Source organism: Apteryx rowi, unplaced genomic scaffold (genome assembly GCF_003343035.1).
Source record: "Apteryx rowi isolate R43461 unplaced genomic scaffold, aptRow1 scaffold_6, whole genome shotgun sequence".
NCBI classification, from domain to species: domain Eukaryota; kingdom Metazoa; phylum Chordata; class Aves; order Apterygiformes; family Apterygidae; genus Apteryx; species Apteryx rowi.
In genome coordinates this window covers 3,783,861-3,802,083 of record NW_020450871.1, presented here as the reverse complement: position 1 = coordinate 3,802,083, position 18,223 = coordinate 3,783,861, and the positions used below count along the sequence as shown (strand labels likewise).

At 45.4% G+C, this 18,223-nt stretch overlaps 2 protein-coding genes across 3 annotated transcripts in view; both read left to right on the top strand.

The window, feature by feature from the left end:
* On the top strand, window positions 1–17,010 carry LOC112974373 (kinesin-like protein KIF19). Of its 2 annotated transcripts, XM_026083264.1 has the most exons (18): window positions 1–31; window positions 1,663–1,773; window positions 2,677–2,764; window positions 3,368–3,504; window positions 3,982–4,107; window positions 4,843–5,037; window positions 5,866–6,018; window positions 6,948–7,070; window positions 7,801–7,954; window positions 8,942–9,116; window positions 10,225–10,414; window positions 11,013–11,283; window positions 11,445–11,566; window positions 12,373–12,515; window positions 13,059–13,164; window positions 14,627–14,780; window positions 15,423–15,530; window positions 16,144–17,010. In XM_026083264.1, exons 1-18 carry the CDS (start codon window positions 2–4, stop codon window positions 16,218–16,220), a joined length of 2,463 nt encoding a protein of 820 aa, XP_025939049.1. In that variant the 5' UTR covers window position 1; the 3' UTR covers window positions 16,221–17,010. The 2 variants fall into 2 exon arrangements, with proteins under 2 accessions (XP_025939049.1, XP_025939048.1); XM_026083263.1 differs by lacking the exons at window positions 1–31; window positions 1,663–1,773; window positions 2,677–2,764; window positions 3,368–3,504; window positions 3,982–4,107 and having other exon boundaries at window positions 4,809–5,037; window positions 8,924–9,116.
* CHST12 (carbohydrate sulfotransferase 12) overlaps window positions 16,254–18,223 on the top strand; it is a 10,484-nt gene continuing 8,514 nt past the window's right edge. Inside the window, exon 1 of the mRNA XM_026083265.1 lies at window positions 16,254–16,362. The gene's annotated coding sequence lies outside the window, so the exon portion shown is untranslated. The remainder of the gene's footprint in view (window positions 16,363–18,223) is intronic.

The following is an 18,223-nucleotide window of genomic DNA, read 5'->3' as shown; positions in this document are numbered from 1 at the left end:
AATGGAAATCTGGGAAGGAAATGTGCATTACGTTAGTCTGAGTAACCTTTATCTGTGAGAATGACTTTCTCTTAATAATGTAAATAATTGTAATTATGAAAGCAAATGTTAATTGGCTGGGCAATTGAAGTCCTTAGGTTTCTTGGAGCATTTTTGGTTACATGTTCTTTGCTATTTTTACTCGCAGCTTAACTTACTTAGAGCCACTTCTATCTGCTTATTGRTCCTAAATCAAAATTGACTGTGTTATTGTCTTGTTATGTTTTAACACTTCTGYACAATAGCAAAAGACTTATGCTTTTAGAATACCTGCTAGTTAGACAAGGTGTTAGCCCCAGATTGCTGCTACTGTCTAATACAAAAACAAACTTCAGAGCAGCTGGAATAGAAGCATTCAYTAGGATGCATGTATACACTGCAAGCAAAATTCGGACATTGCAAAGCATCAGAGGGGCCCCAAAGTGCTGCAGACCAAATTTCTAAATAAAACACACTGACCTCATTCTCCACACTCTGCTGTTGGCTGGAATGTCACATTACCATGGGCACATGCTTTTGTGTGAGCTTGTCTTGTACATGCAAATGGTGCTTTAGAGTTTGTCCTCAGGATGTTTCAGTTCTTAAGGTCTAAGCTGGATCAGTGAGAGCAAAAGAAGGAAAAAATGGTGTTCTGGCAAGTGAAAACTTGCTGGTCAAAACTAGAGATACTCATTGGAAACTTAGAATTTTGCAGGAAACGCAAAAGAAAAAGAGAAAAATAAGTCTTGACACTTCCAGAACAGCTATGGGCACTTGTCCTAGATACTTGTCTCTCCTGAGCCAGGCACACCAATGCAGTCATTCTGTAGGTCAAGTGGTGGTTGATCTATGCTTTAATTGCTCATCTAATGATGTATCTATCTGAGAGAGAGTGAAAGCTGCTCTGGAGTATAAGGTACATGGTTGTCTGTCCCTTCCCTTGAGGCTTGAACGCCTCCCTGTGGGCTGTTCCAGCAGAGGAGAAAGAATACCCTTCTCCACTGTAATTATGTGGTATGATAATTATGTATCAAAATAGATCCTAAGGGACTGAAAAGAAACAGAACCCATTCTATAACCAGGAAAAAAATAAGGGTGGGAAAAGAGTTACAGCAGGTAAAAGACACAAATGGGATGAAATTACTGCCCTTGAGTGATACAGGTATCTCTATCAGTCTTCCTGCAGGAAAGGCTTTGGAAGATGATGTTGGGCATTTTTGCTCCCAGGAACTTAATTATTCTCCTTCATAGTTCCTCTGCCTGTGTCATGGCTGAAAATAAAACTTAAGAGGTTCTGTCCCCCCTACTTTCATGGGGTTTAATTGGGTGTAATGTCATTGTAACCACTGCAGTTACCCAATGCAGCGACTCTTTCACTGCACAGCAGACCTCTAAAGCGTTTTGCAGCAACTGTTAGCTTTCTGATGACAGGCACTGTGAGGTCAGTTATAAACCAAAGTTTACACAGTTTGCCACATAAACCTGTAGTGCAACATTCCTTTGGCCAAGAGATGCTAGCGATAGTGCTACACAAAATCCTGATAGGCCATTAACCAAACCCCAGGCCCATCTGTCACTTCTGCTTCCTTTATTTTATAGACCTACAAAAGACACAAAAATTCTTCTGACTTTGTTTTGTAACAGATGGTTGTGCTGATGGACCCAAGTGAAGATCCAGATGACATCTTGCGAGCTAACAGATCCCGAGAAAAATCATTTGTATTCGATATGGTTTTTGACCACACAGCAACCCAGGTAACATCCTTCTCTCCTTCACCAAAAGCCTGAATATTAGAATTGTTTTCCCTGCTTTGATGAAAGTTTTGGTGGGCGAATAGAACTGTGTCCCCCAGGAACCACATGTCCACATAAAAGATGCTGAAGGAAGGAGGACTATAAGTGTTTTTCTTTCCTTTGTTAGAGAAGGAGGGAGACCTGCAGTGCTYAGTCTGCCCTCTCGCTTTCCCTCTTTGGGATTACCCAGAGGCAACGCATCTGAGCAGAGATCAAGGACCTGGTCTCCTGAGGTCTCTGGTGAATGAGGTCATTGTCGCGTTGTTTGGCTCTGTCGTTCATGCTTTCTTTCACTTGTTTTATGGGCTAATGAAGTGCATTTTAGAGCCCTTACTGATTCGTATTTTGCAGATAGATTTGAAGTGCAGTATGAAGATTTCATCAGCGCCTGTATTTTGTGATCCCCATAATGTGCTTGCTTTTCATAAGCAATTCAGGTATCTGTTCTGTTTCACATGAGATTTCAATGCAGCACCTTTGTATGCTACCTGAGACATATTTTTGGAGGCCCAATGGCACTACTCAATAGAAAGGATAAGGTCMGGAAGAGAATGTACCCCCTTCTTCGGCAGACACAAATCAAAAACAAAAGCATTCCCTGGTCAGAGTCAAAGAAAATAATCATGTTTGAGGACATTTATTTTAGCATGCTCCAGTATCTTGCCTGCCTTTAGAAAATTCAATAAATATCTTTGCTTTTCTACTCACTTTGAATAGGAATGGTTCAAATGGTTCACAAATAGTTCCAGAGCCCAGGAAATGTGTAAAATATAGTGAGAAAACCACAGTGAATGCAATTAGGTATAGATTATTTGGACAGCTGTTATGCCTGACCAAAAGTTTATGCTCTTTTGACTGAATTAGGAAGAAGTATATGTGTCCACAACCAAAAGCCTGATAAAAGGAGTCATTTCTGGCTACAATGCAACCATTTTCGCCTATGGTCCAACAGGTAAGGTAGTCCCTGTAGTTGTACTGCTCCAGATGGATAAAATATATCTGTACAAATTATAAGTGAATTATAATGCCAGTTAATTGCTTACCTTGAGGACAAGACCAAAGCATTAAAATATCATTCTCACAGGGAAGTGTGGATCTTCTTCAAATGCTAAGGCAAGAGCAAAGCTGTCCTAACTTTGAAAACTCACTTAATTAGGGTGGAATTCAGAGGAGATTTATCTTTCCATTAAAAAGAAGGAGCAGATGAGGGCATCTGTGTTCAAAGCTAGAGACGGTTTGATCTCAGGGGAATAGATGCAGCTGCAGAAAGAGCCTGCTACAGACTACATTAAAATACATTTCTATCCTAGCTCTGAAGATTAGGCAGTTAAACTGTCTACCTACCTGTCCATCTGCAAGTCCTTTTCCTACTCTTTTMAGATGGCACTTGCCATGTCTTTCTGTGGCAGTGTCACTGAGGCAGGGAGAGGCAGGAGTAACTGGACAAAGTTAAGGGAGGAAGGACAGAAATTGGTAGGAAAATGGGCTTCATCCATATTGGAAACTTGCTCATATGGAAGTTGTTCTTTGCTGCTCTTCTTTGTATCTTTAACAGGAGCAGGAAAAACCTACACCATGTTAGGGACAGACGGTGAACCAGGGATTTACATTCGCACTCTTGATGACCTCTTCAGGACCCTTGAAGCTACCACAGAGAACATGGATTACACAGTCTCCATGTCCTATGTGGAGGTGAAGCGGCTGGATGCCTTGGATCCAGACTCTGAGAGTTTAGCAAGCCTCTGGGAGCGGGTGTCCTCGGAAGCAGGGTGTCCAAGGCTGTCCATCACGCAGCATTCCCCTTGGTACTCTTCCCGTACAACAGATTATCAAGTGTACATCCATGGGCCAGGTCTGGGCTGCAGGAGTTTTGTTCAGCCCATAGGTTTCCTATGAGTCTTCAGTCATCTCTATGCTGTGTGCTRGAGCCTGGTGCCAAGATGCTGGGACGAGGGCTAGGCTAGGCTGTCACACCATACAGCCACCCCAGCCCATGACTGAAAGTCGCAGAGCCATGTTAAACAGCATTGCCTGGAAATGAGTTGTGCAGTTTGAATCTTCCCTTCCTCCTTTCCACCTCAAAGAAATGCAGGATCAACTCAACTCCCTTGGCTGATCTAAGAGCCCAATACTACTCTCACACTGACCTCTCTTGTTTCTTACCCTCAGATCTATAATGAAGTGATCCGTGACCTYCTGAACCCATCATCTGGGTTCTTAGACCTGAGAGAGGACTCCAGAGGTAGCATCCAGATTGCAGGAATTACGGAAGTCTCTACTACCAATGCTCAGGAGGTACCTGGGGGTGTTGTCCATGATGAKGAGAAACGGAGGGGTTTTGTGCTCACACGTAATGATACGTGAAAATTTCTTGATGCTTTCCTGTTGCCTATGCCTTCCTCRGTAGAAAGCACCTTGTATAGCAGAACTGTGGTGGGACTGGATTAATGCAATGAATCATTCAGAAAGGACTGAACAGGTAGCCATGTGACTGGTAGAAACCTGTTTGAACCCCACAGCTAACCTCCTGCTAGCTTTACTTCCCCAGAGTGCATGCTGGTTTCCTGCAAGGACAAGAGTGCTTTGATTTGCGTACACATCTTCTGTCAACAAGCCATTTGGAGAAGGAGAAGAAACAATGAAACCTCTTTTGAGCTACACTGATGTGTGCTTCTACACTCTTTTTGATGAATGTGTTTTAGAAAACTATTTGCTGGTTGGGGTGGGATCATCTCATTACTATGTTCTATTATACCATACCTGGCGTGTTGCTTTGGACACGAGATAAACATGCCTCCTGGGAAAAGCTCCAGCTTAACAAACCTGCATTTCCATTATGCTTAGTCATAAGCCAAGGGGGGAAATTGGGAAAATCAATAGCAAAACTCCTGGTAGCATGAGCGGGACCAGAGCTTACATGTGTCCCGGGTGAGGGATTTGGTCTGCTGTTCACTGACTTGGGCTGTCTCTGCAGCGGAAAGACCGTACAGCAGAGCTGCACATGTCTGCATGTTTTTCTGCATCATTTAGATCATGCAGCTGTTAACGAAAGGAAATAAGCAACGCACACAGGAACCTACTGCTGCCAACAAGACGTCCTCCCGTTCACATGCAGTGCTGCAGGTGACAGTGACACAGAAAAGCCAAAGGAAGGAGGTCGGCGAGGAAGTGCGAACTGGAAGGCTCTTCATGGTCGACTTGGCAGGAGCAGAGAGAGCGGCACAGGTGTGGCCCGAGCTCCACAGCTTCTTGTGAGACAAGGCTGGATTCCCTGGCCTGCCGTGCAGGGTCTATCTATGAAAGCATGTCCTCATTTCAGGAGAAACCAGGGCTGTGTCTTTGTTACTTTAAAGCAGTAGTGTTGTAGCTCTGACAACCTAAGAGTATAGGCATGGCAAAGTTTGATGTCAGGGGTAATATCTTTTATTAGACCAACTAATATCATTGGAAAAAAGTAAACTAGCTTTTGGGTGTGCAGCCTTTCTTCAGGTCTGAAAAAGGAGTGAATTTCACAGCTAAATAGAAGCAGAGGACAACTGCTTTGAGTTCTGCTAGACGTGTATTGGCTATGTCTTCAGTGAGAAAAGGCAGGTGGTACCTGTGGAATAGCAGGGATGTCGGTGAGGTGGAGAATAAGGCAGCTCTTTCCTATGGGAAGGAGAAAACCTTGGAACTTGGAGAGGTGATTTGAGTGGGAGAGATCTTATATACCCAGTATTTCTATTGAGACTAGGATTTTTGCTGTGATGTAGCTATGAACCTTAATTTTGAAAATCACTTTTAGAGGAGATTAAATAGCTGTCCTTTAAGAACTCTCCTTTAAGAAATTAGATCAGAGATGGGCCATCTTTTTCAAGAAATGTACTCCACCAGCATGTGTGCATGTCTCAGACTGGGGTTTAGTCCTGCATTTTTAGATTGACTTGCTGGAGGCACTGCTTTGACATTCAAATCCTGACACTGGTGATGCTGCATGCGTTCCCCAAGCGTGGGCCCACCATTCTGAAGCTCATGCTTTGTCTGTCTGTTCCTCTCTCCTACCCGCCCAAACAGACCCAGAATCGCGGCAAGAGAATGAAGGAAGGAGCCCACATCAACCGCTCACTGCTGGCTCTGGGCAACTGCATCAATGCTTTGAGCGAGAAGGGGGGGAGTCGGGCCCAGTTTGTCAATTTTCGAGACAGCAAACTCACACGCTTGTTGAAGGTACTGTACACTGCAGGTCAATAAGGAGATTTGCATGTTCATTGCTGATATTACTACCCAAATCAGACAGTGCTTGAGAGCTGACCTTTGTCATTTGTATTTATCTGGTGCCTTGTCTTTATCCAGCTAGGAACATTACTCCAGGGTCTTGCATGGGCTTTGCAATGAAATCGGTGCTTGACTTGGACAGTACCATCTCTATAATAAATATATTGTCTTGTGACCTGTGACACTAAGGACAGACCTCCTATAGGGTAAAGGAAATCTTATAGATTTGTGTCATATGTCTTTAATTTCACGAGCAACTAGTGACTTTTAAAGCTTGTAGAAACTYACGACTTAGAATGTTTCATCTCTTCTGTCAGATTTGGCTGAAACTGGCCAATAAATGTGGACATTATTGGGGCAGGAGGAAGAGTGACTGGCAGTGACTGTGTGCTATTATGAGTCTCCTTTCTCACAGGAAACAAGACAGACCACAGATGTGCTCTTTATTATACTGGTTATTTTATGGATCCTTTACGACTTCATACATTAGCCTTACCTTAAGCCTTGGAGCTGAACCTACCACTGTGTCTGCCTGACAGATGCCTTTTCTAAAGGATGAGGCAGGAGAAGGGATGGAAGAAAAAGTGCCGACTTCTGTTGTGGGTAGAACTGAGAAGCTGTAAATGTTTTTGTGGAAATTGAGATTTTTTTCTTGCAAAAAATTCTTCTTTAATAAAAAGTTAACTACTTATTGATTTTGATGTTGGTGGACAGAGGTCCTAATGAATAGTCTTTTACCTGCACTTACTTCTCTCCTAATTGGAATTCTCCACTAGAATCTCAGTGAACTTCTTGCCGAGTATCCAGCCACTGCGTTTAATGTGGAGCAGTAAGCCACTGTCGCTTCCATACTAAAACATGGCAATGTTGCATTTGTCTAGGACTCGTTAGGGGGGAACAGCAGGACTGTTATGATTGCACATATCAGCCCAGCCAGTACCTGCTTTGAAGAATCTCGAACAACCTTGATCTATGCTTACCGAGCAAAAAACATCAAGACACAGGTAAAGGAGCAAGCAACTCATGAGGGGTGTTKTATAGATTAAAAGAGGACAACGGGAGAACTAGAAGATCTGATAAATGAAGGAAGCATAAACTTAGGGTGGGGGCAGTGCCGCGTGACGTAGAGGCTCAGTGTGAGTGATGAAAGAGTGATAGAGAAGAAAAGCAGATGAAGGGAACGGTCAAAAGGTGGAGGCAAATGAGTAGCACGTGAGAAGAGAAACATGAGGGGCAAAGTGAAGGGGCAGAATAATGGAAAGGCAGAGGATGATGTGCCAGGTACGGAACAAGATGCAGAACATGAGGAATGATGGATGGARGACAGCAGGAAGGACAGTTGGAGGACAGGGATGACACAATGGGGAGGCTGGGCTTGGAAGAGGACCTGAGTGCCTGCAGGGAGAAGGAATAAAAAGTGGAGTCCTGGGGGGTGAAGAAGAGTGAACAATGGTCTACAACAAGGTTCTTGATCTTTATGACTTGTGGATCCCTCAGTATTTTCCCTGTGGAAGCAAGGACCTGGCTTTTCTCTGTTAGCCTTTGTGGCTCTTCCAGAATCTGTTCAGGGGCTGAAAACCACTAATCTACAGTCTCTGCAAGCACAAGGGCAAATTCCCCTCTGCTCCCCTTCACAGCATTCAGGGCCCTGCCAACTGGAAGGGGAGTTTGGTTTGCCCCCACTGTACCAGTAGTGGACCGTGGGACAAATAATCAGATCTTCTGTCTTGCCAGGTAAAATGTAACCTGCAGAACATCTCCCGCCACATTGACCAGTACACCAGCATCATTGCGGACCTCCACAGGGAGACAGAGCGTCTGAAGGCAAGGATCAAAAATCAGGAAAAGGAGAAAAGTGTAGTCAGCTCTCACCCCAGGGAAGTGCAAGGTAAAGCTAGGGGCAAGAACTGCCCTGGGGAAATCTGGAGGGACGGGGGTGGGAGAGGAGCCGCACAGCTGTGAGGATGCATTGTCGCACTGCTTGGAGCGCAGACATCTAAGGGAGGATGCTGGCTCACGCAACATGTAGAGAGGAGCAGAGCGGAGAGTATGGTCTGGGGGCAGAGGAGGAARGTAGGAGAGCTGAAGCTGTTCTTCTGTGTGAGCCCGTCTCTGACATGCTATGGGACTCTGGACAATAGTCAAGTCTTCCCGATGCTTAAATGTGATAAATTTAATGTACCTGCCCCTGAAAGAGCTTTAACATCAAGCAGTGACATTTGCTCTGGGAAGTTCTGGCTCCTATAGAGAGGTGACCGAGTCTGTAGCCTGCATCATCACAGGCTCTGCAGTGTCAGGACACAGAGTTCCATTGTATGGATCATTGCACTTTTTTTAAAAAGAAACAACCAAAAAAAAAAAACTTAAAACATTCTTTATTCTGCCCTGAGGATTGTTCCTTTAGTCAGTGAGGCTTACAAGGAATGAAATAAAAATAGTCAAGTTCTCTGATAGACAAGCCCTGAGAAGTATAATAGGCCTCTGCCACCAAAACCCAAAGTAATTTTCAGACAATTTATAGAGGACAAGTGCAGGAAATTGATACTTTTTTTTTTTTKGGGGGGGGGGGGAGGGGGGAGGGAGGGGGCAGGTGGAAAGGAGGGGAAGAGATGTCCCTGCAGTGCATCCTCCTCTTAATATTCACCCAAGCATCACTGATGAAATCTATTTATTATAGTCTATAATATAATCATAAAGATACAACAGATCTCTTAAGCATATGATTAACTTCAAGAGACTGCAGAATGAAGAGGATTCCTGTGAAGSAATGCCTTGTATCATGTGAACTGGGTAGCTGGCTCCCAGAAAAGGTTCACGGGGACTTGGCAGAGGTTGATCTAGCCTAACATCAGATCAGAAATGTCTTCTTCTGCAGCAGAGATGTACCAAGACTCTGAGGCACACGGTCGGCAAGAAATGAACAAGCTGCGGGCGCAGCTGACTGAGGCTTTCAGGGAGCAAATGGAGTTGTGCCACAGCTTGATGGAGCTGGAAAACACCAACATTGAGCTGCAGGTTGACACCTGCAGGCACCTGCTAACAATCGCAGAGTGAGTAGCTCCAAACTCACTACAAGAAATGCTTATGTTCCACGGTTCCCCTCAAAAAATGATAAAAAGATTTCATTAGGATTATTATACATTTTAGTGGTAAGATCGAGCATGGGCTTGAGAGGTTTACCAACAAGGAGAGAGCAAATGTGGAGCCTGGTGGCATGCAGAGGGTCACTCCTCAACTCACTGAAGCTCTGGCCCTCACAGCGCAAGGGAGAGCCCATGTCCTGCAACAGCTTCCTCCATATATGCATTCCCATGCTGGGGGGATGACAAGGATTTGGTGGTTGTTTATGTCAGGACTCTTCCTGAAGAAAAGACTCACCTAAAACTATGTAATTCTTTACCTGATGTTGTTTAGAATTGATAAATTTCTAACAGACTAGAAAAGCCATCCAAGAGCAACCAAAAGCAGCAGTCTCTAAAATCAGAAGTGCCTCAGATAGTCCAAGTCACTTAGATCCAGGTTTATATGTCTGGAGTCTACCATTTTTCCCCATACCTAGCTTTCAGAGGTATTTAGCCCATAGGAAATAAGGTACCCAAGGATTAAAGGTGGTTTAGGTCCACACAAATCAGCCTTAAACTAAGGCACTACCTTTGCAAGAGGCAATTTCCCTGTGTTTGAAGTGTTTTCCATGCAGCACTGTATTTGGGCATAATTCCGTGTCRGAGACGGCAGCAGCATCCCTTTTTTCTGGACAAACTATGAGTAGGTGTCAGTTCCCTCTTGTTATTGCTAGCTGTACACCTAATGCCAATTTTATATTCCCTTAGGAGCTGGGTCAGCTGTAGCTAAAACAGCCTCYACTGCATTGGCGGTATTCCACAGATGCAATTGTGATGAGGGAAGGAAAAGCGCTATTCTCCTTTCAATGTAAAGACCATACAGGAGGCCTGCTTTAAGTCTCCCCAGATGTGAGGAAGCTAATTGCAGTCTGCTACATGGCTTGCTCAGCTGCAGAGCGGTCTGGACTAATAATTAGTTCTGCTGCTGCCATACAGGAAGAAAGTTGGACAGATGCAATGAAGGGCTATGTCTACGTCATTATTGTTTGAGTTATGTCACTCTGCCCCAGAATTTCATTTCTTTTCTTGCTGGCAGCTGGGAACGAAAGAAGACGCAGCATGTGCGCAAGTCTGACGAGCTGGCAAAGGAGAAGAAAGATGAAAACACACAGGAGGAAGACAGAGAAGTGGAGGGCACAGATTCACCTGAACCTCACGAAGTCATGGTGGCAAGAGAAGAGATCAACCTGCTGCTGGCAGAACAGCGCAGAACAGCTGCCCTGAAGGTGAGGAGGTGAAGGTGCCCTGGAGATCTGACCTCTGCTGCATGGGTGTTTGGGGCAGGAAGCCAGCAGTGTAACTCACGCGAGGTTCTTGTGGCTTAGGGCTAGCACCACGAGAGCAGCGTGGCACCTATGTTGCAGCTGGGCTCCTACATGTCTTGGACTGGTGGAGGAAACAGAATGGGAACACTCAGGTTTACACCCTGCCTCTATATCTGATTTGTTAGGACTATGGCAAATCACAAGCCCTCTGCTTGGGTTTGCCCACCCATAAAATGAGATAATTCTTCCCATATCTCCCCCTTGGGGATGTTCTGAGGGTTTATCACTCACTGGTTGTTCAATATTTTGGTAATTACTTTGAGTAATTACTTTTTGGTAGCTAACACTTAACAGTTGTGAGCTCCTCTATGCAAGGATGATGTCTTTGTGTATATTTGGTTTGACTGAAACATGGTGGCTGCTACCAGAGTAAGCAAAATACTTCTTGTAGGAAATGTTAGTTTAATCTCAGCTGAAGGATGCAGCAGAGGTTTGCTCAGATGCTTTTGTTACGCCAAGAGGCTGAGCTGCCTTGTGAAATCCCCAACTCTCTCTTCAGTTAGAGCTTGAGCAGCACCTAGCACATGCCAAGAAAAAAGCTTCCCAGATGGAGAAGACTTTACCCAGACAAATCACCAGTGAGGATCTGCGGGAGGTGCTGAGACTCCTCTGTAGAGCCCATGAGCTTGAGGTTGGCAACACAGAGCTGCAGGCAAATACACTGTACAAGGAGAATCTATTGTGCCAGAAAGATTTTGTGATCCAGCGACTGCAGCAGCACACGTTGCTCTGTGAAGAAATTATTCAGCAGCAGCAGACGCTGATAAAAGGTAAAATGGCACATTTGCTCCCACTCTGTCATTATCTCTGAGCTTTGTTTTCTGGTGCCAAGCTGGGGAACAACCCAGCCAGAAAACCTTGTTTTACGTGTCATGAATGCACAATTTCTTTAGAAGTGATCCTTAACTTTTCCTCCCCATCTCCACTCCAGCCCAGGACATCCCTGTCCCAGAGATGCTGGCAAAGTTGCACCGCCTGCACTCCTCTGAGCTGGAGGAGGGGACRCTGAACCGCCTGCTTCTGCTACATTCAGTGATGTCCAGCATGCTCAGGGTGAGGCATAGCAGGCCCTCGCATTAAAGAATCCACAAGGCCATAGATTCATAGACCCAAGGCCTGATTGGGTCTTAGTGCCCATCAGGAGCTGCACAGGGCTTTCCTTTATGAACATATTGACTCCATGGAGCTCTGCTCTTCACACCTTCCTTTCAATTCAGAGAAGTCTTAAGGCTTTTAGAGACAGAGAAGGACCCTGCAGGACCGTGCATAAGCCAGCCTGTTCATCCTCTCACTTGTTGCTTTGGATTCGAAAGAGGTGAATGTGGCTTGGTGGCAAACGGCAACCCAAAGGTTATGTGGCCAAATGTGCAACTTTCCAAGTGATTGCTGAAGCAGGCCAAATAGCATCCTATTTGGAGGCCTCTGTTTGTCCACAGCATTGGGCACTGAGGTGCTTGGGCCTTGCCAGCAGGAAGGGAAAAGATGCCTTTAAAAACCTGCATGTGTTTTGAGACTGTAAGGGGCTGCCAGAAAAATGCCACAGTCTTGAGCAGGAAATCCAAGTAGCAGTATCTCTTGTTTATTATGACTATCTTGAATGGGGCAAAGAGTTGGGTTTCACTTGGAATAATAAACTTACTGCTAGTCATGTTATATGAGAGATTAAACTACTTTGGGTGCTCTTTCACGGGGGGGTAGGGGGTAGGGTGGAGCTGTTAGCAGGCAGCTGGAACTACTGAAAAGAGCCTGTGGCATCAAGTGTCTTTGTGACCACAGGCTGGGAGCTTGGACTTCGGGGAGGAAATTTTGCAATCTGAAAAATCTGTTAAGGATTCCACAATTCTTCCCTCTTCCTGCAGCCCCAAGACAGCCCTTTTCTGGATCTAACTCAGCCTCTGGATCTAAATAAAGATGAGGTCAGAAAGGGTCTACCTGGGAACATGAAGGATCTTCCCTGTAGAGGGAAGTTTGATATTCCCTCCATTATCCTGGAGTCAGACAGGTAATGGGAATCTTGCTTATTATCAGACCTATTCTCTATGGCATGGTAACCTGGCAATTAATTGCAGAGGTGGTACTGGGGTACTCTGGTTAATGGTGATTACTGCAAGACCAACTTGACAGGTGGTCCAAAGAGTCAGAGACCTGTGGTGAGTACTTGTGGGATCTGGGATGGGAGGAAGAGGCAGAAACCGAAGCAATACAGATATCTCCCTTACACATACTCTTGCTCTCCCTTAACTATAACAGTAAAGCTTTATCTGCCTTGCTTTCCAGAGCCTAGGTCAGAGGCAGTTGGGAAACAACTTATCCCTTTTGTCAGGGTCAGGGGACAAAATCTCTCTCCCTCCTGAGTCCTGGAGTCTTTTCTTGCTGCATCTTGTATTACTGGGTTTACCTGGCTTCTGGCTTTCCTCACAACTTGAAAACTATCATCTAGGTGTGTGGTTTCTGGGATTGCAGTAAGACCATCAGGCTTTCATCTCTGTTGATAAAAGGCCTGTGCTTTCACCCATATTAATGCCTTTGCATATTCTTTCCATAGTGACAGTTACAGATCACCTAAAGCTTCACCCTGTAGGAGAGAGGGAAGTCTGGATACTCATCTCAGCCCAACTTTCTCTTGTTCATCCAAAAACAGAGTTCAGCAGGTCAGTGTGGCGGCAACTGAATTTAAGGCACATTGGTCATGGATAACACTTTCCTCTTGAGATGGCAGAACATGCATAGCAGATAAATGTATTGTACGTAGGGAAGGTAAATCTTGGAAGGCAATAAAATCTATTCCAGGAGCACTGCCTTGTGTTTAAGGCATGGGATTCACCTAGCAGGCTAGGGCCGAGCTGCTACCTCCAGCCTGGATTTTCCCTCTGCATAAACCACCCAGTCTCCAGTGTACTCAAGGGAGACAAGAGCACCTTCCTAGTTCACAGGGACACAAAAACTGACAGGCTGATACTGGAGTGATGGGAGTTGTAAACAAACAGATGCACCTTGCAACACGTGCTCTGGTGTGAGGGGACCTGTCAAAAATGACCAGCTACTTTTACATTGCTAACTGATCCACTGGGCCTTGATTTGATGAAGATTTAAAGAGACTGATTTCACTTGGTGACCCAGAACAGGGAGGAGAAGCAGGGGCTCATCAGCCTCTTGCTTACAGGCTGACTCATATTGTAGCCGTGGCTTTATACAGATGTACAGACAGGAAGTTTTGCCTTGGTTTCCCCATTCGTAGAAGCAGTTATAATAGTATTTCAGGTGAAGCATAATGTCTTCCAAATGTTTGTGAATACTTTGAAGAGAAGAAGTCTCAAAGCTTTAAATAACAAGCAAATATTGGGTTTTCTTAGATTGCCATTGCTTTGATTTTAACTGAAACCAATGGGTGTTGCTGTAGGAAAGATGACTCCTGGGCTGTGTTCCCCCATCTATCTAGACTTGTATGGGAAAAAATTAGCTGTGGATGTTGCTCTTGTTCTACCGAGCCTGGAGACCTTGAAGGACATTGCTGCCAACACCAAAAGCATTTCCCTCATCGCAGCCAGTCAGCATTCCAGAGCCCAACACAGAGACCTGGGAATCRAACTTTCCTAAGCCCACTCCTCTGAGGAGGATGTGCTCGAACTGAAGTATCTGGAGGCCAATTCCACCCCAGAGTCTCAGGTGAAAGACAATGCAAGTATCAGGAGTTTAGTGTCAGAGTTCCCAGCTGGGGGCCAGCTGTGGTCACCAACCAGGAGAGTGCTGAAGAACCTGAGAGACTGGGAGATGTCTGCTGAGAGGAACACCAGAAAAAAAAGATCTCCCTCTCTTGAACCAGACTTCTACAGGGTAGATCCTTTGTACTTCTTTCTAATGGGAATGGGCTGAGCAGAAGGCAAGGCCCAATAGAGGTAGGGTGGTTTTCAAAACAGAGTAAGAAAAACATGGTACCAGCTGCAGGAGGAAATAAGTTAAATACTCTTGTTCTTCTATAAAGTCATTGACTTCCTGCCTAAACAGGCTGACCCAAACACAGGTGCGAAGGGAATCTTTTTGGTATGATGTGGCAACAATCAGAGGCAAGAGTCTTTGCCACTGAGGTTAACTCAACTTGATGGTGTCTTTCAGATCTCAAAAGCTAAGCATGGGACTCCCTCAAGCCCCAGTATGGATAATGCTTGTGAGAACCACCTGCACCCAGCTAGACTCTTCCAGCTGTCAAAGGCTGCTGGTAGTTCACCCACTGCCACAAAGGTCAAGTTACCTGTCAGCCACCATTCAGGTAGGAGCTGAAGAAGAGCTGCTGGTGAGACCCTGCATCAGCTATGATGCAAAAGTTGGACTGTCATGTGATAAATTACCACAGTAAAGGCTAATCAGAACTATTAGTAAACCAATCCTGAACCATTTTTGTGGTATGGTCTAAATATGCTTTCTTACACATCAAAAGCTATTCTTTGTAGAACACTGCCTCAAATATGTCCCTGTAATCTAGGGGTAAGAATTAGTGTTCAGTTGGGTTCACGTGTAACACAAGCTGCTGATCTTGGTCTAGTCATTCAGACAGTCTGACATACAAAATCAGCCTCAGTAAGGAGCCATGACATGACAGGCTGCACCGACTATCAGCTTCAGTTGTTTTGCCTCTATGCAGACAGAATGCCAGGATGAGTTTAGAGGAAGTAGGTACCCAAATCCTATTAAACTGAAGCTAGAATCTTTCCCCATTCTGGTAAGGGATGCTTACTTGCTAATTAATTTTTCTTACAAGTTTGTTTTAAAAAAAATCAATATTGTTAACTTGATTTACAACCATACAGTTTATTTTCCGTAGCTATTAGTGACTCATGCATTGCAAGATATTTTTTTAAACTGTGTTCTGCTCTCACAGTTTATAACGAAGCTCTCTTTCTCTTTGATAAAGAGGGGAATCCATTACAGGTGGTGCTAATAGACAATACTCCTGCAAGCACTCTTCAGCAGAGCAATGCTGATCATGCCAAAAGACAGGTCCTACAGAAGCAAGTCAAAGGTGAGTACATGAGATATGTGACTGGCTCAAGAGGCACTACTAAATTCTTCAGCACTTGCTCTGTTGCAATCTGAATCTAAGAGCTGGAAATGCAATGCAAACAGTCCACTTAGGCATACCCATGTGATCGCTTTCCCCTTACAGCCGAGCATTAAGCCTTTCTTTGCAACAGATGATATTGGCAACATTCCAAAATGAGTTACTCTCCATCTCCCTCTTAGCCAAAAATAACCTCTTAAAAGGAGGACATAACATTTTCAGAGGTGTTGATAATCCTAGTCTAATGGACATACAAAGCACAAGGTTTAATCTGAATTAGCTATGTGACAATATACTGCTTCCCCTGAATGGAATTGATTGATGATATATTGCTTCCGCAGTGGAATTGAATGATGATCAGAACATCCCAAATGCCCTTGGACTTTTTTTTAAGGCAGAACAAGTGCCTTTGCAAAACTCAGTTTTCCGCAGTGCCAGGCCATCTGTCTCTTTCCCATTCTGACTGGCAAGGAGACCCAAACCAAGGTGTTTACTTTTCACTAGGGCTGTCAGATAAGGCACTTCTGTTGATGTGAGAAACTTGATTGGGTACTTCATCTTCCTTCATGTGTAGGGCCTGCAGATGGTGCCAGCAGCCGGCAGAAGCAGCAGTCAGTCACAGCCTTGAGGAACCAGCCGAAAACTAAATAAAAATCACCAGGGGGAGCAGGATTCTCTGTGGGCCCCAAAGGATGGTAATCTTGAGGTTGTTGGAAGCTGGGAAGTGGGTGCAAGGGAGTGTTTTTTAGCTTCTGTGCTGTGATGCTGAAAACAGAGGGGAAGGTTAGCAGAGGTGAGTGGCTTCTTATACCTTGTAGATGTCACCTTCCATCCACCTACCACAAGTATTTTTTCCTCTGTACTGTGCTCTAGCTTAGTTTAAGACACATAGGGTGTTAACAGAGTCCAAGAGAGGAGGAAAGCCTCATTTTCCCAGCAGTGTTGTCCTCCCAGAAGATGTCAGCATAGAGTCCGAATCGCCTTCTTCCCAGGGCAAATGTGTGGACGACGCCTGTGCATCCAAAAGGGTCACTGATTATTAAAGGCAAATGTAAATGCCCTAGAAATACCTTCCCCTTTCTTTCCCGCTGTTTATGTCTGTTGCTGTGAAGCTGGGAGGTATAATGCAGGTCTGGGATGCCGTTTGGGTGAGCAGATGCTTGACTGTGAGAGCAGCCAGAGACTGCTCTAAGTGCTTTTACGTGGAAAGAGCACTTCAGATGGGACTGCAGCAGGGAGAAGAGGCATGGTAATGGGTGGAGACCCTGCTCTGAACTCGCCTGGAGGTGAATGGAGGGCATGTATTTTTCTTTCTTGGAGGAAAAAAAATATCTCCAGGCAGCAGTCTTGTYCTTTTAGGGATTCTTTTTTTCTTTTTTTTTTAAGCTATTATTTTTCCTGCTTTTTAAATATGCTGCAAATAAAGTGGGTCCTGATCATACCAATGAATGCATATGACTTCATGTCCTAAACAGGAGTGGTTTCTCTCCCAGACCTTCTGCAAAGTATCTAAGATAACAATCTTGGGTGCATTCATGCGTTTTCAAAGGAATCAAGACTCTTTTTACAGCTGCAATACTTGCAAAGAATTCTCTTAAGTGTTCTTTCTGACTTGCTGTGTGACATGGTGCATGTTCCCCACTCCTCTGTGCCTCTTGCTTTGCTACCTGTTAAGGAGATGAGAGAGAGTTCATTCCAGGGATGAGGAAGCTTAAATCACTCATATTTATAAAGTGCCTTAACCCCTCTGATGTGGAATGCAATACAAGTGTGCAGTATTACTGGCTATTTTGACATAAGCCGGCACTGATGTTCCTCCTTAAACAGGAAGAAGCAGGAAGAGGTGCAGTCGCAGAAGCAGGAAAGTTCGGAAAACTTGTCCTCTGGGGTTAACTCTTCCCTATAAACAAAGATATAACAAAGGACACAGAGACAAAATAAGCACARACTGTGTGAAGGTCCTTCACGAGCAGTGCAGGACCACAAGTGAGGGGGAAACGGAGTCTTTCCAAATGCGCACATTTCTGCTGAATCGCTGTGAGAAGCTGCCCTGTTCAGAGCTGTTTTGGGCAGAGGCCGGGCCCGCGGAGCCCCATGCGCAGCTCAACGGGAGCTGTGCAGTGCCTTCGGCAGCACGCGGAGCTTGCGATTCTCCGGGGCTTGTCGCAAGGAGTTGCTTCATGTGATTAGCACATACTAAGTAATCTCCCTGCTTATAAAACCTACGTTTGGAGTCTACGTTAATGAAGGTGAAACGTGGGGATGGAGCCTGCGGAGGTGGGGTCYGTACTCGGCACTCGCAGCCCCGGCCGTGCCACAAGCCGAGGCCGCGACGTCCCAGAGCTGCCGCGGGGGCAAGGCCAGCACGGCGCTCCTTTCCCTGCTCACGAAATGGCCTTTTCCCTCCTCCTTATCACTTCTTACGACTGAGAAAAGGGACTTAAAACTTTTCTGCGCTTCCCAAGCAGCAGCTGTTATCCGTGCTGGCTGCGGTCAGCTACCCCTCGCTCCTAGGAAGGACTGTGGGGACTGACCCCCCTCCCCGCCCCGGCGCCGTGTCCTTCTCGCCACGCCTCGCGGCGGCCCCCTCCCTCCCCCGGGCCCGGCCGCCGAGGAAATGGCTTCCCCCGCCCTGAGGCAGCGGGGCCGGGGCC